Source organism: Theropithecus gelada, chromosome 2 (genome assembly GCF_003255815.1).
Source record: "Theropithecus gelada isolate Dixy chromosome 2, Tgel_1.0, whole genome shotgun sequence".
NCBI lineage: Eukaryota > Metazoa > Chordata > Mammalia > Primates > Cercopithecidae > Theropithecus > Theropithecus gelada.
The window spans coordinates 160,277,839-160,300,482 of record NC_037669.1 but is presented as its reverse complement, the minus strand read 5'-3'; the positions used below and the strand labels follow the sequence as shown (position 1 = coordinate 160,300,482).

The window sequence follows — 22,644 nt, the reverse complement described above, 5'->3', positions numbered from 1 at the left end:
ACAAAATAAAAATGTGACACAGAGCCATGGAAGGGGCCCACATGAGAGAGGGGATCTGGAATTAAAGCTTCATCAATTTCACAGTAAATCAGCATCTTGATTCAGTCAGGGAAAGTGGTCTCTTCCCACCCCACACCCCTTCATGTTTTCTCTGACCCCAAAGAGTTGCTTACGTTGCTTTCTTACTTGAAAGGCCCCCCTCCTCTTTCTTCTGCAGTCGTAGACCATGGTTTTTCAGATTTTGGTCCCACAATGCCATCTTTGACTCTACCCAGTAGAAAAAAGCTCTCTCTTCCTTCAAGGCCCACGACCTTGTATAGAGAGCCCAGGGTATTTTGTAATGAACTACTCTATTTTAAGTGCATATTACTATGCCTTCTCCAGTAAGATTATCCACTATCTGGGCACAGGGACTGTTTTTTACTTTTAGACTCACTTACCACATTTCTGGGTACAACAGAAAGGAAAGGAAAAAAGGAAAGGTATTATAGAAGCAAAATGATGAAGTTTGGAGTCAGGGAGGCCTAATAGAGTCCTCACACTGTCACTTATTAGGGTGGAAACTTCATCAGATCACTTAACCTCTCTGAGTCTCATTTTTCCCACTGATAAAATGGATATAATATTGATATTTATTTCACATTATTGTTGGGAGAATTAAGAGCTTTTACTCATTCATTGAGTATCTATTTAGCCCCTGCCTTGGGCTATTTTTGGTACCAGAGATGTCAAGTAAATGTGAATGAGAAATACTTGCTGCATGGGGGTTCTCACAGCTGAGTTGGAGATGGAAATTTGTAATGGAACAGGATAAGGCTATAACAGACATGTGAACAGAGCATAGAGCCAGACACATAAGTGCTCAATAATAGTCGTTGAATAAATGAGTGACACAATGGGGGAATTCAGAAGAGAAAGTTCTGAATTTTTCAAAATAAGATATCGTACAGACTTGCAGAATCATCTCTACATAAACATAATGGATATGACACCACCTGGGAAGTTGTAAAATGCTACATGTTAAAGAAAATGCAATCAATAGGAAAAAGCAAGGATTAGATGAGGGGAGAAAGGAAAAGGGGGAAGGAAGAAAGGCCCTAGGATGGCAAGGAGGAGGAAGGGGTGTCTGTTGACCTACCTGGCCAAGTGTGCACTCCATGCCACCAAGGAAGTCGGCCTCCTTCAGACCATTGTGGTTGCTGCTTATGTCATGGACTTCAAACCGCAGGCGCTGAACCTCCTCAAAGTAAAAGTCCACAGTAAACAGTTTTGAGTACACTGGGTTTATGCAGGTGCGAATCACCTCAGTCCTGTCAACCTGCAAGGAGAAAGAAAGAGAAAACCTGTCAGAGATTAGGACTATTTTTATTATTACCCTTCAAGCAAATTCATCTCAGGGCACTTCCCTTCTTCCCAACCATGAATGCTTCCCACCAAGTCACTGGGTGGGCAGTCCGAAAGTACAAAGTACAGGTAATAACTTCAGAGAATGAGATGAGTTTTAGGGAAGAAAATAATGCTAGACATGTAAATAACTTGAAGATTTAGAGCTCACTGTATGAGTTTGCATTATATAAAATTGTATCATTATATCATTGTGTCATTTTGTTGATGAGAAAATTGAGGTCCAGGGAATTGAAATGAGTGGGTGAACATCATGCACAGTAAAAACTTTTGAGTACACTGGGTTTATACAAGTGCATAAATGATTGATTGATGCATTTCATGATTGATTCAACCTTGTCCTGCCTAATGTGCCTGAGGTTACATCTAGGCTCAGAAGGAAAGAAATCTGTAATTGATTAGTGATGTCTGATGGGCACAGTAATGGAGAAACTGCTATGTAGGTGTCTCATTTTAGCCAACTCTACTCTGAGTTTCCTAATCCATGATTTCCAGTATAATGAAGTAGAAAAACCATGAGAACAGATAAGACGATAACTGCCTTTGGTCTTGAGTATGCCCTTTTTCAGTGTATAATAATCACCCATTCATTTCAATTCCCTGGGCCTCAGTTTTCTCATCAACAAAATGAAAATTAGATTAGAGGGTGAAAAGTTCCTTTCTGCTGTAACATTCCATGAGCTATGATTTCCTTTGTCTTTTGTGATAATAGTTTTTCAGTTGTCCTTCTCTCTCAGATATTAACACATCTCTGCCACTTTCTGCACTATTCTGTGACATAGGAGGCTGATGTCTATGGATTGATTTTCCTGGCACCCTTTGCCCTCTGGGTTCTGGCTGGAGTCAGCCAAATGGAGGACTTGGCAGAAGATCAGAGAATGGGAGAACAGAGAGGTGCAGGCATGCCTCTTTACACACACATTCTGCTAGCAGACTTCCTTCCGCACAGGGAGCTTTTGCTGGGATTTGGTAACGTAGTACCTCTCTCTTGTCCCTTCACGTTGAGCGGCAGTAATGGCTTCCTGTTGTTGCTATCTCTGATGTCTTGGATGCCTCACTTTCTTTGTTGGCTCTTTTAACCCTGCCCATTTTCCCTGTAAAGAGTTTAGTCCTTTAGGTTAAACTGTCTGGGTATGCCATCTGTTTTCTGCTAGGATCCTTATCGCTAAGATTCTTTTCCTACATACTTGTCACAAGTAAAAATATACAAAACCATTTATATTTTGGGAAGCTTTTAAAGACTAAGTTGTAGATAACCCAAGATTCTATAGCATCCCTGTACTGGAGATACCCATCCTTCCTATTTTACAAATCAACTGGAGCCTCTATGTACTGTCAGCTTTCAAATAGAAACATGGTTTACTGGATATTTTCTGACATTTGTTAGCATAAACTATGAAGAGCATTTATCTCACTTTCATATGAGTAAAGGAAAATAGTCTCTCAATAAAGGGAAAGCAGTTCTTAACTATACTATGCATGTCCATGTTGCCTAGCAAAGAAAATCTGATATTTGTTCTAGCCACCCCTGACATTCTTCAGTTTGGTGCTTTGTCTCCAGCCCTAGCCCTTCCTATGCAGGGATATATGTGAGAGAAAATTGTCCTTTAAGGAACACTACCTGCCATTATTGGTTGGATGGACAACCTGGGTTGCAAGGAGAAGAGTGTCATTCCGATTATGTCCCCATCCAATAAATAGGCATACAGAAAACCAATCTCCAGCCCATTGCTGATTAGAATTTTACAAGTTACTGTTCTGACCAAACGTTATCTGACTGTTCCAGCTTCCCACGGAAGACCCAGCTTCTATTTGGGCTAAATTACATATTCCTATATAATGTTCATTCAGAGGGTGATGGGACTGATTATGCCACTGGCCAATTGTGCAGGCACAAGAATTTACTATATCAGCATAATTTTTTCTGTTATTCAGGGATAATAGTTTTGAATAATAGCAATTAGAGATCATAAACTGGTAGTCTGCAGGCATAAGCTGACTTGAAGGTATTTTATTTGTCCTACTTAAAGTACTTTTCCCTTCATTTTCCCACTTACTAAGGTGGCTGTTTTTATTACACTTCCTTTAGAAAAAAATTGGAACATCTGGCAACCTTGGGCCACATTTCTTCATGGCAACGATTGGAGACTGTCCCATTCAGACAAACCATTTACTCTTTGCTTCTCACAGCAACTTCCAGGCCTTTCTCCCTCATTGAATTTCTCTTCCTGGCCCCTAGAGGCATTTTTGCAATATCTGGTCCAAATTCATGGAATAATGAGCCATAGAAGAGATTTAATTATATTTATGTTTTATCTTTTGATAGAGGATTTGGAAATAACCCCCAAGAAGTATGTTGTGGGTGGATCTGACATCCTCAAGACACAGAAAGGGCACCTTCTCTCCTTGTTGTTGGAAGAGAGTGCTGAGTAGGTTTAGATGATAGAAGACAGGTGATGGGAACTCAATCTTTGTTATTTTCATTTAACTGCCCCAAAGGGCACAAATAAGTGATGTGCACCAATCCTGGTACTTTTCTTCTAACTTGTTGATTTTCCAATGGCATGCCCTTATATGTATAAAGTTCATGTTGACATCACGCCACACACCTCAGACACACTATACAAGGTAAGCTGCCAGCACTGAGTGACTTGGTTTTTTGAGAGAAATGACAAGATGGAAAGACATGAAGTGATAAACATTTGCATTAGCAAGACAGACAATTTCCAAGGATAATCAGAAAGCCAGTAAGAATCCTGAATATAACTGCTCAGAAAAAGCAGGAAAATGATGATAAGGGAAGTGCTTGCAATAATAAATGCATATTTGAAAGATGTTTTAAAATATTTTGCATTTCCAGTTATTATGGAAGATGCATTATTTTTTTCTGGTGGCTAAATCCAGGTTTCACATGAGCAACAGGGCCTAGGATTGTTTGTTTCTCATTGAGAGACATCAGGGTCAAAGCCATTGTTTCCAAAAGATCATTCACTTACTGGTGCTACCAGCTGCATCCTAATCAACTGGTGGGGGTGGGGGGATGGGGGCTTTCTTTAAACTCAGATTCCTGCTCCCTAACCCCAGGTCATTCTGATGTAGTGAGTATAGGGTAGGACCCAGAAATCTCTATTTTTAAAAAAAGTGTTCTAGAGAGAATTCTGGTGTGTGAACATCAGTCTAGGGGAAATGAGGAGATGTAGGGTCTATCTCGTGCTCTTGTGTGAGGTCAAGTTTTATTTTAATGTTGCTTACCCTGTTATCCAGTCTGCAAAAATGTGAGTGCTTATCTTCTCTCTTCCCTAGTCGTGATGACTGATATATTCACATTGTTTTATAGTTTACGGAACATGCTCACATCTATTTTTAAAATTTGATTCTTATAGCAATCATGTGATGTAGATGTATACTATTTTACAAATGAGAAAAGTCAAGGTTAAATATCAGCACAAGGTATTGAATGTCAGAGTGGGCACCTGAACTCATGTCTTCTGACCTCAAAGTCTGGACTACTTTTCTCAATTCATGAGCATCCTTAGAAAAGAAAAAGGCAGCTAGATTATGGTGTGAGGGTGAGAGAGACTCAACCATTGAATATTGCATCTCACGAGAAGCTTTTAAAAATATCTAAAACATTTTTCAGTCTAACAATAAAGTCAGTAACAACTAACACTTTTGGAAGGCCTGCTATCATGGTGCTCATTTAAAGAAAAACAGCATTATTGAGGCATAATTGGCATATGATAAACCACATGTATTTAAAGTATACAATTCAATATGTTCTGACATGTGTATACTTCTGAAAGCATCACCATAATCAAGAGAGTGAGCATATCCTGCACCCAAACTTTCCTCATAACCCTATGTATCCTCATCCTCTCAACCTTCCTTTCTTCCATTCCCAGGAAACTACTGATCTGCTTTCTGAGACCATAGTCTAGTTTGTATTCTTTATAATATTATATAAATATATATTATAATATACAATCTGTGGTCTTTTTTTTTGTCTTTATTCTTTCACATAATATAATTATTTTGAGATTTATTCATATGGTCTTATCGGTGGTTTATCCTTTTATTGCTCCCAGTTAATTACAGATGGACATTTGAATTGTTTACAGTTTTTGGCTATTATATATAAAACTGCATGACATATTCATATACAAGCCTTCGTATGAGCATGGATTTCCTCTTCTTTTGGGTAAATATGTAGGAGTGAAAGAGACTTTTGTTTAACTTTTTAAGTTCTAGTAGGTGTGGAGTGGTCCCTCATTGTAGTTTTAATTTTCATTTTCCTAAAACTAATGATGCTGAGACTCTTTTCGTATGCTTACTTGCCACCTGTGTATCTTCTTTGATGAAGTAGCTTTTAAAATCTTTTGACAAGCACTCTCTTTTCATTCTTGTAACACTATGAGGTAGACATTATTTTTATTCCCTCTTACTGGGAGATACAGAGACCCCCATAACTTCCAATTTTACACAACTTGTAGGTAGCAGAGGTGGGATGTGAACCTATGTAGTTAAGCTCCAGAGCCTATGTGTTTAACCTCTATGCTATATAGTCAAGCAAATTTGAAGCATTTTTTTCATAAACATTGTTGCTCAAAGTAATGCATCAGCCAGACAACAAATATAAAATGTGGAACTGATAGCGAAAGTCAGTGATTGAGGCTGCAATTGTGTCTCTGGAGATCTGATTTATCCACTGGACGTATTTGAGGTACAGTGGGAGCCCTGAACACTGCCCATAGAAATTGGATTGTGTGGCAGGGCGCGGTGGCTCACGCCTGTAATCCCAGCACTTTGGGAGGCTGAGGCGGGCGGATCACGAGGTCAGGAGATGGAGACCATCCTCGCTAACACAGTGAAAAGCCGTCTCTACTAAAAATACAAACCAAAAAAAAAAAAAAAAAATTAGCTGGTCATGGTGGCGGGCGCCTATACTCCCAGCTACTCAGGAGGCTGAGGAAGGAGAATGGCCTGAACCCGGGAGGCGGAGCTTGCAGTGAGCCGAGATTGCGCCACTGCACTCCAGCCTGGGAAACAGAGAGAGACTCCGTCTCAAAAAAAAAAAAAAAAAAAAAAAAATTGAATTGTGTGGGGGACGGTGTGTCACCAACAAACAGTTCAAGACTGTTTGTACAATGGCCATCTATTCTCTGGGACTTCCAAGGGCTGGAACTGCCACAGGCAAAGCTGTGGGAGAGGAGAGAGCTAAATTGTGTGATGCTGTAAGTGGGGAGGAGGTGAAGGCAAAAGCCAAAATTATTGTCAGTCACTGAATGCTCTAAGGTTTCCTGGAGAAATTCAGGCCCTTATCATCCCAAGAGTAACAGGTCTTGGTAAAGAATGACATCACAGGCCAGAGAGAGACAAGAGGCCCTCAGGGCAGGCTTATAATTAGGTATTCCTTCAAACTGATATTCTTTAAATATTTTCGCAATATTTATTTAGAGAGGGTAGGGAGAAACTAATTTTCTCTGAATAAAGAATGGCTCATTTTCTTTATGTTTAAAAATAAAGGATTTATTACAGGCAATTTTTCAAACCACATAACTTGCAAGGAGACATATTAAACCACATAAAAGTTAGATAATAAAATGAATCACCAAGCCACCAGAAATAGCATTATTCAATTTCAGGATTTCAGCTGCTTGTGACTGCCGATTTTAAGTCACTGCCTCAGAGTTAGTGCCTTGCCCTGTAGCTGCAACAAACAAGTTGCAGGTCTCAAAATCACTCAACAGAGAGAGATAGGTTGGTACTGATGAGACACGGTTTTAATTTTTAATTTAAATGGATTTTCTACTTTGATAGGATTAAAACTCTTTAACAGTTTGCTGGTTATGTAAAGAGTCTCATGTGGAAACTTGAATTGACTTGTGCTATTTCTTTGTGATATGTCTACATACTGAGGTTGCATCATTTCTGGCTGGCTGGCTGATCTGCCACACGGACCAGGGGTTCCTGCTCACTAGTTCCTAGGACTAAAAAAATGCCTGAGTCTTTGACAGGCTCTGTTTCTCCTTAACTTAACAACTTGGGTGGAAGTTGACTCCTGCCTAGTAAATTATTAAATTCCTTCTTGAAATGGATGGCAAATTAGGTATTAACCGACAGTGATGGGAACTTTTCTGCTCAGGCAGAAGGTACTTACATGTTATCTTCTTCAAGCTTTACCCTCATCAACTTTAAAACATACTTTTATTTCACAGTTTGATATATTTGAAATTGGTGTGCATGTTTTAATTAATTACATGCCATTGTTTAATTGGAATATCTTTGAAATCGGAATGCATGTTATAATTAATGATATACCATTATTTAATTGGAATATCTCTGAAATTGGGATGCATGTTATAATTGATGATACACCAGTGTTTAATTGGAATATCTTTGAAATTGGGATGCATATTATAATTGATGATATGTCATTGTATAATTGGAAACAATTTTTTTCTTTCCTAGGGATACATAAAAATAATGATTCATTTTAACACCAATTTATCATTTTACAAATGATCCTATTAAATATATCATTCTAACTTTGCAAATGATAAAATGAAACTGTGCATCAGAAAAGTAGTGGCAAAAGACTCAAATCTAGTTTTTCTCACTCTAGAATATATGCTCTTTTTACTATATCATTTGTTATAGGTTGAGTTTTGTCCCTCAAAATTCATATACCAGTATCTCAGAATGTGACTTCATATGGAGATAGGATTATGGCAGAAGTAGTTAACTTAGGATAAGGTCATAATGGAGTATGGTGGGCTCCTGATTTGATATGATGAATGTCCTCATAAAAATGGGAAATTTTGACACAGACATGAACACAGGGAGAATGCCATGTGAACACAAAGGAAGAGAGCAGAGTGGTGCAATCTCATGTTCCTTGTCACAAGCCAAGAAATGCCAAAGATTTCCAGCAAAACTACCAAAAACCAGGAGAGGGGCATTGAGCAATTTCTTCCTAGTAACCCCGGAGAGAACCAGCTCTGTTGACATCCTGACATCTTGATCTTGGACTTCTACCCTCCAGAACTGTGAAGGAATAAATTTCTGTTGTTAAACCACCCAGTTTGTGTTACTTTGCTATGACAACCCTAGCAAACAAATATACCATTCTGCCTCTTTTAAGAAACATCCAGACTGGCAGCACCACTTAATGGATTTATCTCCAAAAAAGCACTCTTTACCCGTCAAGCAATAAAACCTTCAAACACTCTAGATTAAACTGAACAAGTGATCTAGCATGACAAGTGTCTTTTTCCGACTCTCAATCCATTGAACCCTTCCTTTATCCTCCTGCCATGCACTTAACCTGGTTCTCAAGTAACAGGGCCTCTGGTGCACGCTGGGTTCCGTTTATGGACATCTGGGATGAACATGCTGGAGAACCTGGAGCTAGACATTCCTTTCACTGGTAGACATAGCCTGGTACTCATACTATTCAAAGCAGACAGCAGGGTTGCATCAGCTTGCTCAGGAATGTGGCTCAGAAGTAAATGAAATGGGAATCCCCCTGTAGGCACCATCAGAGAGGTCTCAAGTGCTAATGTGTTCTGAGTCTTCCTCTTCCTTCGCTGGCCCCCTCAGTGCCTTCAAGCTGCTGGCTCCGTCCACACAGAGCCTGAGCCAATCCTTCCTGGTTTGCCACACAAGCATAGATCTCATAGATCTCAGATGCCACACATGATACACCTTTCAGTGCCAAATGCCACATGTCCTCCCCAGCTGTTCCTTTTCCCCAGTGTGAGTGTCCAGTTTGTGAGGCTGTTTTCTGACTTCTCAGTTTGTATGCTTCATTGTCTTTTGCCCCAGTCCACTCAGCTTGAGGGACTTGTCACTGTCCTAGTGCTGTGTGATAGAACTTTCCATGATGTTCTTCATGGTCCAAACTAGCCACATGTAGGTATTCACCACTTGAAATGTGGCTAGTGGGACTGAAGAATGGAATTTTAAATTTAAATTTATTTTGTTTAAATTTAAATAGCCACATGTGGATAGCACTGTACTAGCCTGTGCCAGCTCTATCTCCCTGTAGATTAGTGAAATCCTATACAATACACACATATTTAACTGGCCTGGAGATTCCCAGGTGATGTCAATGTATATACTAGTAATTCTCAAACTTTTCAAGCATTGAAACCACTTGGGGATCTCCAAGCCAATTAATTTGGAAACTGTGTGGGGGTGGCAGGGAACCAATACATCAGCAATTTAAAAATTTAAAAATCTATTCCAATGCACTGTTAAGTTTTAAAACCAATAATATTATATTCCCACTGTTATGGCTCAGCTCCATAGTGGATGACAACCAGGAACCAGGGCTATTGTGTGATCTACTCTGAATACCATACCCCAACCTCTGGATCAGACTTTGTATGCTAATACTTTCCTGCTTCTTTAGAAGCTGCCATTTTGACTGCTGCTTATGTCACTACAGGACATGAGGACTGAATGAAAGAAATAACCACATTATGGGCAAAGCTGGTTTATTTGGATGTTTTATCCAATCAAGCACTCCATTAACTTGCACACTCCCTATTTGTGAAACAAGAGCTAGTGAATATGGTACCCATTCTCCTTTACATCCCCAGGTGTTTCTGCTCTGCTATGTACTAGGAGACCAGCCCATATGTGGATTGTTTCATTCAGGTTTCTTGGCCCAGCTCACCTTCTTTCAGCCAATGGGAAGCACCAGTAGGAGACTAGAAGACAGGAGGAACCCATGGTGTACCCTTTGCCTACAGGCCCTCCTAGCTGCCCTTCCTGCAAATCTCCAGCTCTCCCTGGGTTCCAGTAACACTGCCACCTCTGCCTGCCCACCAAGTCCCTCTAATAGTAGCTTCTGACTATTGCTAGTCCCAGGACATCTCAGAGTCTCTTGCTGGTTCGTTTAACCTTGCCCACATACCTTGAAGCGGTCCCTTCATGAACATCTCTTTTTTTGCTGGAACTTTGGTTCCTTAATGCTCTTAAAAATGTTTCAAGATATTACAGAACCTGGAAGAACTTCTAAATCTCAAGGGCAGGTGAAATTATGTCCATTCTGATGGTTCATGATTAATGAATTATGGGCTTTTAAAACTTTGAAAACTGGTAATCCATATGTGATTCTTGTGGTAATTTCCTATTAGTGACAACACCATATTTCCCAATGTTATTCAACAATGGATCATAAGGAGCATTTACTGAGCAATGGGTATGCACCAAGAATTATTTAAACCACTTTACATACCTTATTCCATTTAATCATCCCAACAACCATATATTATGACTTACTGTTTTACACATGAGGAAACTTAGAATCAAAAAGGTTAACTTGCCTAAGGTCACCCAGCTGTTGAGTGATGGAGCTACTTGAGATTTCCCTTCAAGCTGTTTCCCGTGACATAGCACCTCTCTTGAAGAAGATAAATATATTCAGGTACCATCTGACCATAGCAATTTTTCAGTAGGGCCATTCTGAATGCTCAATGCTCCAAACACCATCGTATGGGCAACAAACCCTGAAAAGTCTCTTCATTGTGACTGTTGAGTGTCCAGCACAGTTTCCTAATCTTCAAACTTCCTCTTCCTCCTCTTGTTATATTTTGCTCAAGTTCCTTCCACTTAGCTAAAGCCCCTCTAGAATATCTCAGGAGAAATCAAAATGTTCCAGGCCAGAGGACAAGATATGATTCTATAGCATAAAAGATGTTTTTCAGTCCTAAATCAACCGCCGTATATCCCCCTACTCCAGCTGTAAGCTGGCACATAAATATCAAGCAATCAGAAACTGCCTCACAAAATTCATGCCTGCCTGCTAAAAGCAGGCAGAGCCTGCCAAGATTGGGAGCAGGAAGGTGTTGGATTGCAGTCACTCGAAGTTGCAGTGACTGTCAGATCCTCAGTTTATAGAAGCTTGGAGTCTAATGCCACACAAGTGTAAAGCAATTTTCACTTCACTCAGATGTTGGTTATTAACAGGATGTTCCCACCATCTCATTTCTCTGTCACAGCTGTGGAGTCCTCCAGAGAGGTCATCCGAGGATGGAGAGACTTGGTTTTCTTATTAATTGATGTTTGAAAATAGTGAAGAGGGACTCATCTGCGGGATGCTGCATATGCCCCCCAGGTCTGACACGCTCAGCAGCCAGCAGATTGGGAAGGTGGCCTTGCTGAGGCCTGCCCCAACCCTCCTCACGATAGGTATTCCAAGGAAGGGTGAAGTGATAGGGGTTGCCCTGAAGCTTGGGATCATCTTCCTCGGGTTCCAACTCCCCCTCCTTCACTAAGTCCTTTAGAATCATACATGTTTGTCCTGCTTATTAATCAATTCCCAATTGACCAAATTGTGAATTAGTCCACTGATCCAAGTGGACCTTCTCCAAATGCCACTGGTTAGGGAGGAGCCCTTCACCCTGTGTCCACTGCTCTTTCCCATGGCACTCTGTTGTAAATCAGGAGGCTCTCACCCCTCCCTAACACTTTGCTCTTACCATGAAAAAGGTAGGATTGTAGATGTATGTTCTTGATAGCAGTGACCTTGGATCTTAAATTCTTAGAGTTCATTAAGGATAGGAATGGCAGTGGGTTTCATCCTGTCTCTCAATTCTGGGGGATTGGTGGAAATGTGGTGTTGAGAACATATCTGAAGCTGTCTCTGAATTTAGTGAGAAGAATGATCACTTAGCAATGTCCACCTTGAATATAGAAGGAGTAGGAGTATCTTCTGTGTCACATGTATGTCATTCCTCATCTATTCCTGTGGTTTAATTTTTAGTACAGGAAACTGAAGTCCATAGATATTAAAATGACACTCTCAGGTCAGGTGCAGTGGCTCACACCTGTAATCCCAGCACTTTGGGAGGCCGAGGCAGGCAGATCCCTTGAGCCCAGGAGTTCAAGACCAGCTTGGACAAATAGCGAGAGCTTGTCTCTACTAGAAACACAATACAAAAAGTTAGCCAGGCACAGTGGCACACTCTTGTAGTCCCTGCTACGCAGGAGGCTGAGGTGGGAGAATCACCCGAGTCCAGGGAGTTGAGGGTGCAATGAGCCATGAACGCACTGTGGCACTCCAGCCTGGGCAACAGGAGTGAAACCCTGTTCCTCTCCTGCCCCCCCAAAAAAGACAGTCTCAAATTTCTGTAAGTACTCTGGCAGTTGAGCTATGTATGAATCCAGCCACATCATCTGACTCCCGGTACAGTTCTCATCTCACCACACCAAACTGCTTATTTCACAGCTTCCTGCACAGGGTGCCTACAAGGTCTAGGGCCCAGCACTTCAGCATCAAGGTTTAAACATAAACATACACATACACACATTCAGCCTTTCATCGTGGTTTTGTCAGTAAGGCCTTTCCCTCACAAATCTGAAACAAAATTCTGAAGAAACAGGTTCCTAAAAAAGCAACCCTATGGAACTAGGCCATGCCAGGAAATGAGTTAGCCCAGGAACCCTACTGTGCAAACATCAGTCAGAGAGGACCTCACACCTCTCCGAACTGAGAGGGTGGGCTCACACAGCAGAGCATCATCATTAGACGTTACTGCATGTCCTCTCAATGGGATGATTAATACTTTAAAGCAGCATTTCCTGAAGTGTGTTTCATGAACTCTAGCTCTACGGGCGGTTCCAGAAAATAAATTGTTCTGCAGTCAAATAAGGTTTGAGAACCCTTCCCACTGTACCCTTCCCTTAGAAACTCATCAAGCAGAACATATTTTAAAGGGTCTCAACGAGTTCTGTAGCAAATACATGTGTTAGGTTTCCCAATATTTTCCAATCGTATTTAGCCCTCTCTTTCTCTGTCATGAAATACATAAATATCCAACCAAAGATATTTTAAGAAGTTTGCATTGAAGTGTTAAGAAAATAGACATCTCTATTACATGTTTTAGAGGCATTTTCTCTGAGAGCAAAGAAATGAAAACACAAGTGGAACAAACTGACTTCATACTCCATACCTGGCAAAGTGCCAACAACATATTGCTTATTCAGTATTTATTACTGTATTAAGTTAATAAACAAATGAGACACCTATGAATGCATTTGGTATTTTGCACAATTTCCATAGGCCCTGCCTCTATTTTTCCCTGATGTCTCTCTTGATCAACATCTCTCCTCTACCTCCTCCTAAAATGTTAAGCTTCTATCTGAAGCCAAATCTAAGTTACTACAAATTCTTATCACCATGAAACTAGTTCAGAAGTTAGAGTGGCAGAGATAGCTGAGTTTCTTCACAGCCTGTGGCAGAGTTCAGTATGTGGCACAGGTCCTCCTGCCTTCTCTTCACAGTTTAGTATGGTCACACAGTTTTGTTCAGGCATGAGTGTCAGGTCCTGCTCAGTGACAAATCCAGGGTAGTGCCCATGTGGCAGTAACTAACTTCATACCTGGAATTGTTTTCCACAGTGGCCCAATGACTGGCATCCACTCCTTCTGCCCCATTTTCATATATATCACTTTTTGTTTTACTAGTTTCTAAAAGACTTCCTCTTGAAACCAAATAGTTTGCAACATTTTACTACAGTTGTTAATGTAAAAGTTGAAGCTGCTGGCTGGGGAGGGTGGCTCACACCTGTAATCCCAGCACTTTGGGAAGCCGAGGAGGGCGGATCACAAGGTCAAGAGATCAAGACCATCCTGGCCAGCATGGCGAAACCCCATCTCTACTAAGAATACAAAACCTAGCTGGGCATGGTAGCGCATGCCTGTAGTCCCAGCTACTCGGGAGACTGAGGCAGGAGAATGGCTTGAACCTGGGAGGCGGAGGTTGAGCTGAGATCACACCACTGCACTCCAGGCTGGCTACAGAGTAAGACTCCATCTCAAAAAAAAAAAAAAAAAAAGTTGAAGCTGCTTACACAAGGGTTGAGAAAAAGTATGGTGGGGTGGACACCCAGAGTTTAGGGATCACATTCTTTTACTTAAACTCTGACTGTCTGGGCTTTGTCTCTACCCTGCAATAGGCTGAGAACTAGAATGTTCTAGACTATCACAGATTATATCAACTCCTTTTCTACCCTAGAAGATTCAAGCTACTCCACACACCACAAAGCTCTCCAAATGCAGACTTTTTTTTTCCTATTTCTGTTTCTGACACATAAACAGGATTGGTAATCAGAAAATTAATCTCAATGAATCTTCAATTCGCTACCAACCACTTGGGTTGAATGAATCATTATGAAAATTACCCTAAGACCATCACAAGATAATTTCTGTATTAGAAGAGCTAACAATCCTCCTCCTCTTCCTTTTTCTCCTTCCCATTCTAAAACTTCTACTTCCCCTGTCTTTAAGTATATTGAATGCCTCTTTTTATGAAGTATCGTGTCTTTTTTTTTCCGAGAGGGAATCTCGCTCTGTCACCTAGGCTGGAGTGGAGTGGCACGATCTCAGCTCATTGCAACCTCCACCTCCCAGATTCAAGCAATTCTCCTGCCTCAGCCCCTCGAGTAGCTGGGCTACAGGCATGCGCCACCATGCCCAGCTAAATTTCATATTTTTAGTAGAGATGGGGTTTCACCATGTTGGTCAGGATGGTCTTGAGTGTCATGTCTCTTTTAGAGGCATCTCCCACTAATACTCTGGCATCACTCTTACTCGCTTGTCATTAATTACGTTGATACAATGAAGGGGTGACATTGCTGGATCCTTCATAAGGTGAAAGAACTATTGGTGAGTGGGGTCAAATCTTAAGTGGTGAAATTTCCCATCACACTATCATCAGTGCCAGCATCATTAAAATGATCAAGTGATTGATGTTTATTGCATGCCTACATTTTACAAGCACAGGGCTGGGCACTCTCAGGACCATAAGGAAGCAGCAAATCAACAATAGATAGAGGGCTTCAAGAGTTTATCATGAGCTCTGTGCTAAGCCCCCAACGTTCATTCTCTTTTTGAAGCTACGTAATAGCCCTTCTATGCTGGCCCCTTGCTCAACAGGTTAGAAGGCTCGGGAAATGTAACTCAAGGTATATTGTTTTCTTGTGACAACATCAATTATTTCAGTGCTTAAACTTAGCCTCCTAGAGGACTTTTAAAAAAATAGCAACCAAAACCTTCTTTTAAAATGTCTTATTTATTCATCTAAAGTAAATTGTTCCAAAATGATTCCAATTAGCAATTTTTACTGATTTCTGTGCATTTACTCATTTACCCAAGGAAGATTGAATGAGTACATATGATTTTTTCAGCACTGGGCCCTAGGGATTCAGCATTAAGCTAGATACATCTCCATCCATCCTAAAGCATAGAGTCCAGTTTATAATAGATGTGTTACTCAAGGTATCATTCATTCTGCTGAAATTGTTGAGTGCACAGGATAGATATTCTGCATGGCAGTGCTTATTGGCCACACTCTGTGGTGCCTTGTGGTGGAGACATTCCTGCCCCAGCTCAAAGAAAGACAGAAAATAAATTATCATAAGTAGAATCTTCATATGTACAGTACATGTGACAAATACAAGTGGCTCTTCATTGTGATAGTAAGAGCAGTTCTGCAATCCCATTATACACATCTTATCTGATCTGGCAGTTCTGCTGGGAGCTGAGCTGAATGTTGTTTGTATTTGTACAGCAAGACTTCAGGCTTTCAAGAATTAACAAGCGGGTGACCAAATGAAGCAAATTTTGGCTCCATAAAGGAAGACCTTTCACATAATCAGAAAAACCCAAAGACACCACTTAATGGGCATGAAGAAGAAATTTAAGCAACAGATGGGGGAAGGGAGGGGGAATGAACTAATTTTTAAGATTTCTTCCAACCCTGAAATTCTAATTCTATACCTGGTTTTAAATATGCGGTTTTTGGTTTTGTGGTTTGTTTGTTCTTGTTTGTTTGTTTGTTTCTGGCTTTGACAGCCAGAGACTGGATAGTTTTTAATTACCTAGGGGATATGTTTAGTGATTATGGATTATCGATGATTCATTTGCAATTCCTTGATTTTGCTTAATCAAATGTGAGGTCATTTTTCTTGATTCAATGCAAATGCACGAACACAAATAAAACACAAGGTGCACATATTCATTGTGTACTTTTCTTTCTTTTTCTTCTTCTTCTTCTTTTTTTTTTTTTTCTTAAGATGGAGTTTTGCTCTTGTCACCCAGGCTAGAGTGCAGTGGCTCGATCTCAGTTCACTTCAAACTCCTCCCTGCAGGTTCAAGCGATTCTCCTGCCTCAGCCTCCCAAGTAGCTGGGATTACAGGTGCCTGCCACCACACCAGGCTAGTTTTTGCATTTTTAGTAGAGATATGGTTTCACCATGTTGGCCAGGCTGCTTTTTATTTTCTGTATTTTTATACTTTGAAATCATGGAACCTTGCTGACCCTGGAGGGATCAGTCCTCTCAAGGCTAGCTAATTCTTGGAGATAGTAAAAGCTCACCTGCAGAGCCTTTTGTACACAAACAAACCAGTCCAGAGCCCCTGTCTTTAACCACCTTTTTTTAATTCAGTTTTTATACTCTCGGCCATTCCCCTGCCTTAATCACCAGGTACAGCCAGAGACAGTTCTCCTGCCTCAGAGGCTATTGAAATTAAACTGCCAATCCTACACCTGCCTACCCTCCCTTGCCACTTCTTGCTCACAGAGAAAAGGCTCTTGTGTACATTTTCCCCTTGCTCCCTCTGCCTTCTGACCAATGCCGCTGCTTTCGCCTGTGGCTGTGTCTCCTGTTTCTAAGGAACTGTGAGTATAAACATCTTTCAGGACAGTCATTTCTGTGTCTGCATGTCTTACCATACCTGATTAAAACAAATCCTGGGTAATCTTAAAACAATGGGACTATAGGAAAGTAGACAGTTTGGTAGAGAAGAAACAACTGACATGGAAATTTAAGGATTATCTTGTGGATTTAAATGGCTTTTCCTTGACCACTATGGCCAGTAAAGGAAAGAAGATGACATTTCTTGAACATCTACTACGTGCTATTGTACTTACATGCCACGAGCATTGCAAGGTAGATACAATCAGTATCTTTATAGGCAAGGAAACTGACACTTGAGGAAGTTTAGTAATTTGTCCAAGATCACACATTTTCCTCCTGGCAATGCTAAACACAAAGCCAGGTTTTCTGTTCCAGGTTTTTATTTGTTTTATTTTATTTGCTCCCTCCATCCCATCATGTCCCAGTTACCTCTCTCTATACCATATATGAATGTCAAAGCAACTTGCCCTAATTCTTTTTCAAGGATAGTAAGCACAGAATGGGAAGAGATACTTCCTATCTTTTACCCATAGAACCAATTGGTTTCTTGAGACAATGCATACACTAGACCTCATGGATGAAAGAAGCAAGTTTACAAAGGTAATATGGGTATGGGATATGGGACATAAGGCACTAAGGCTCAAACTGTCACTGTGCCTTCAGATGGAGCTGGCCTGTGACTGATAGAACTGGGTATTTCTTGGTCTTGTCTCAAGCAGGAACTCCTCATCTATGCATAAGGAAATGTCTGTGCTCAGCTGTCTTTATTGGCATGATCAAAGGCTTAATTCTCTAGACTGGCTCCCTAGGTCATCTTATACAATCTCATGCTTTTATATAAAATATATGAATGGATATCTCAGGCCCAGATGTCTCCCCTGAAGATCTTTTGAGGCAGCTCAGACTTTACAAGCCTACAGTGTTCCTGATAGCTACCTCCCTCCCATGCCGTTCTTCTAGATGCTCAAGCAAAAACCTTAGGGTCATACATACCAAATGCATCCTTTTCTCACATTTCCGTATCCAACCCACCACCAAATCCTGTTGTTTTACCTTTAAAATAGGTACTGAATCTCACTGCTTCTCACCTTCGCCACTGTTGCCACTTTATGCCAAGTCACTATTCTCTCTTCTCTTGGATTAGTAGGATACTGTCTTAGCTAGTACTCCTTCTTCACCTCCCCTGTCCTCTTTAATCTAGTCTCAATGAAGAAGCTAGAGTAATCATGTTAAAATTCAAGTTAGATGATACAATTCCTGTGCTTAAAATCTTCCAACAACTCCCCATTTCACTCAAACTTTTCATTGTAATCTTTAGAGTCTGACTCCCTGCCCACAAACACTCCTTTATTACCATTCTGATCTCATGTACTACTACTCTACCCTTCACTCTGGCCTCTCTGCTATTCCTTTGAACATCCTAGGCATACTCTTATGTCAGGGCCTTTGCTTTTGCTGTCACCTCTGCCAGAATGCTCTTCCTGTAAATATCCACATGGCTGTTTCTCCTGTTTCCTTCAGATCTGTACTTAAATGTCTTCTCATTGAAGCTTTTTCTTGCACTCTATCTATAACATTAATACCTCCCTCTAAGACTTCCTATTTCCATTTGCTGCTTTAATTTTTCTCTTTAGTATTTATTACTGTCTAACATAATGTAAATTCTATTGTTTTTCTGGTTCACTGTTTGTTTATCCCAGCATAATGTAAAGTACATGACAACAGTATTTAAAATATTTAACAACTGATTCAGTAAAGGCATCATCCAAGCAGAGCAAATGCAGGCCTAGTCAGAATGGATGATTGTTGTAAACAACCAACATAGGTATACCAGTGTGAACTGACTACATATCAGGTCCACATTTATACCTAATGAGATAAAGCTAGACAGTCTGAGAATGTGCTGGGAAGGGACTCTAGAATAGAAGGGCCAATCTGTTAATGGAATTCTCATAACAGTCTAGAATTAAAAATAATAAGCCATCTCGGAAAAACCTACTGATGGAATGGAATAGGGTGGGGTGAGGGTTGGGGGCAAGGTATTTCGAAGTTCTCATATGAGGTAAAAAGCAAAAGTCAGGGAAATAAGTTTTCTGAAAAATCTTATGTTACTGAAACAGGGGACACAGAAAGCACCTTGGCACAGGGGAGAGTTGTTCTTTAATTATAATTATAATACTAGAGAAAGATTTGTCTGGCTATGAAAGCAGGAAAGAGGTTTGGCAGACAACTTTGCCAAAACAGTTGTGGCAGACACAACTGTTCTCTCATTCTTCTTGCTAGTGAGCCAGCTCCTACTGTAGAGGCTGAAAATGCCAGACGCTCACTGTCTTGGCCTCCCCGGTAGCCAGACCCTGCTCATGTAACCCCATTCCCATCCTGGCCAGTGGAATTGGAGACTTCTGGAAACATATGTGTTCTTCCCCCATAAAAAGATATGTGCAGGAATGAACATCTTTGCCCTCTATTCCTTCTTTTTCACATTGTCTTTGTCATGTGAGGATGTGATGTTTGAAGTTGAAGCCCCCATCTTGCCACCCATCTTGCAACCATAAGGGGTGTGATGGTAATTTTATGTGTCAAGTTGACTGGGCTACAAAGTGCCCAGATATTTGGTTAAATGTTATCCTGGATGTGTCTGTGAAGGTATTTCTGGATGAGAGTAACATTTGAATCTGTAGACTAAGTAAAGCCAATTGACTTCTCCAATGGGGTCAGGCCTTATCCAACTCATTGAAGGCCTGAATACAACAACAAGCCTGGGTAGGGGGAAATGTACTCTCTGCCTGTCTTCAATCCGGGACACTTGTCTTCTCCTGCCTTTGCACTAAGACTTGGACTGGAATTTATACCATGGGCTCTCCTTTTTCTAAGGCCTTTAGACTGGGATTGGAAGTATACCATCAGCTCTCCTGAGTCTCCAACTGCCAACTGCAGATCTGAGGACTTCTCAGCCTCCATAGTTGCATGAGCCAATTCTTAACAGTAAGTCTCTCTGTGCATGTGTGTATTCATATACATACATACATATATATATATATAATTGCATGTATACATATATGCAAACCTTACCCTCATTGAGTGGGAGATTGCACTTTTTCCTCTTATGTATATGGAACGTTTATGTAAATTGGCTTAATAGTCAATAAGTAAAATCAATAAAATTAAAAGCAGACATATGCTCTGAACAAAATCCAACAAAAATAAAAATAAAGAATTAAAAAGTGACCAAAATGCTGTTTACTTTGAAATTTCAAAACAAAACTCCTAGAGATCCTTGTATTAAAGAAAAAATAAAAATGATATTTGAAACACCTTAGAAAACAACTGAAAGAACACTTCCCACCAAAACCTATGGGAATCAGTGATAATTTTATTATTTGGGAAAAGTATAGCCTTAAATGCCTTTACTAGTAAAAGGAAGACTAAAAATATAGAAACTTAATATTCATCTTAAGAAACAAGAATAATAATAACTCCGAAGAAACTAGATGATTAATAAAGATAAAGGTGCACATCAACATAATTGAAGACAAAAAAAAATTAGAAGGAATAAGTAAATTTAGGAGGTGGTTCTTTAAAAAATAAAATAAAACAGACCAACAGGTAGCAGTCTGATTGTAGAGAAAAGAGAAAGAATAATGACAGATTCAGGAAGGATTAAAATAATATCATATGTATTTCTTTTCCAATGGGAAATAATTTTTTAGCAAAATAGAAATGACTCAAAGTTATCTAAGAGGCAGTGGAAAACTTAAATAGACCAGCAACTGTAGACTAGCCTGTGAAGGTGATTAGATCTACCATTGAAAAGAGCACTAGGACCAGATGGGTTCACAGCTGAGATTTATCTAACCTTTACAAAATAGATAATTATGATGTAACTTCAACTGCTCCAGGCCACACAGAAAGCTAGACAGCTCACCAATTAATTTCATGGTACAAGCATAAATTTAATACCAAAACCCGATAAAGGAGAAAAATGGAAAAGTACAGACCAACCTCATTTAAGAATATAAATGTGAAAATTCTAAATAAAACATTCTAAATAAAAGAATCCAGTGGTGCACACAAAAAATACACTATGATCAAATAGTTTATTCCACTGATGCAAACAGAGTTAAATATCAGGAAATTCATCAATATAATGAATCACATCGATACATTAAAAGAGGGAAATACATGATCATATTTATGGTTGCTAAAAACAATACTATGAAGGGTTGGAAACTGTTTAAAGTAACTATAAGCAAATAAAATCAAAATATAATAAATAAAACAATAAAAACATTATAACTAAAATCAGTAATTAGACAAAAATTTCCATTTTTGTTATCCTTTAATATCATTTGAAAGGTTGTTTGAATGTAATATAAAAAAAATGTAAAAACTTGCAGATGTATTTTTAAAAATAGCTAAAATGATTTTTATTTTTGCTAGTTATATGACTGCATATTTATAAAGAACCAAGATATTCAAATAAAGTCTGCCAGTATTAATAAGAGGATTTGGTAAGGTGCCTGAAAACAAAATAAAGAATATAGAAATTTATTAAAAAGTGATTGGCTTTTCTCTATTTAAATAGTAAGTACCCAGAAATAGAGGGGAAACCGTCTATTTATAACAGTGATAAAAGACTTTTTAAAATCTTGCAGCTAAATTTACTTTTTAGCGAAACTTTTTATTTTGTGTCAATTTTAGACTCGCATTCAATTGTAAGAAATAATACAGAGACCCCCTTGGACCCTTTATTCAGTTTCCTGCAATGGTAACATCCTACAAAGCTATAGCACAATATCATACCAAGATACTGACACTGATACAGAATATTTCCATCCCCACAAGGATCCCTCATGTTGCCCTTCTATAGTGACAAACACTTCTCTCTATGCCTTCACCTACTTCTAAACCGCTGACATCCATTAATGTGTTCTCTATTTCGATCATTTTGTCAATTCAAGAATATTATTTAAATGGACTCATATAGTATGTAAGCTCTTGAGATTGGCTTTTATTACTCAACATAACTCTCTGAAGATTCATCCAGGTTGTTGTGTGTATCAGTAATTTGTTCCTCTTTACTGCTAAGTACAATTCCATGATATAGATGTACCACAGTTTGTTTAAGCACTCACCTGTTGAAGAACATCTGTTTCCAATTTTAGGCTATTGCAGATGGGGCTGTTATAAACATTTGTGTATAGACTTTCTTGTGATCACAAACCTTAATTTCTTTGGGATAAATTGCCCAAGTATGCAATTGCTGAGTCGTATGGTAGTTGCAGGTTAATTTTTTAAAAAACTGACAAGCTGTTTTGAAGAATGGCTATACCAATTTACATTCCCATTAGCAAAGCATGAGTGATTCATTTTCTCCAAATCTCCTACAGCATTTGCTGTATCATTATTATTTCAGCCATTCTAATAGGTGTGTAATAGCTATCTTGTTGTTGTTTTAATTTTAATTTTCATAATAGCCTAATCATGTCAAATAACTTTTCATGTACTTATTTGCTGTCTTATGTCCTCTTTG

The 22,644-nt window shown here is 39.5% G+C and overlaps 1 protein-coding gene across 3 annotated transcripts in view; it reads right to left on the bottom strand.

Moving 5' to 3' along the window:
* Positions 1 to 22,644, bottom strand: part of CPNE4 (copine 4) — a 513,456-nt gene that overhangs the window by 192,515 nt on the left and 298,297 nt on the right. For all 3 annotated transcript variants that reach the window (XM_025377527.1, XM_025377525.1, XM_025377526.1), the window contains one exon: positions 1,139 to 1,318. In XM_025377527.1, coding sequence (XP_025233312.1) covers positions 1,139 to 1,318 — 180 coding nt within the window. The remainder of the gene's footprint in view (positions 1 to 1,138; positions 1,319 to 22,644) is intronic.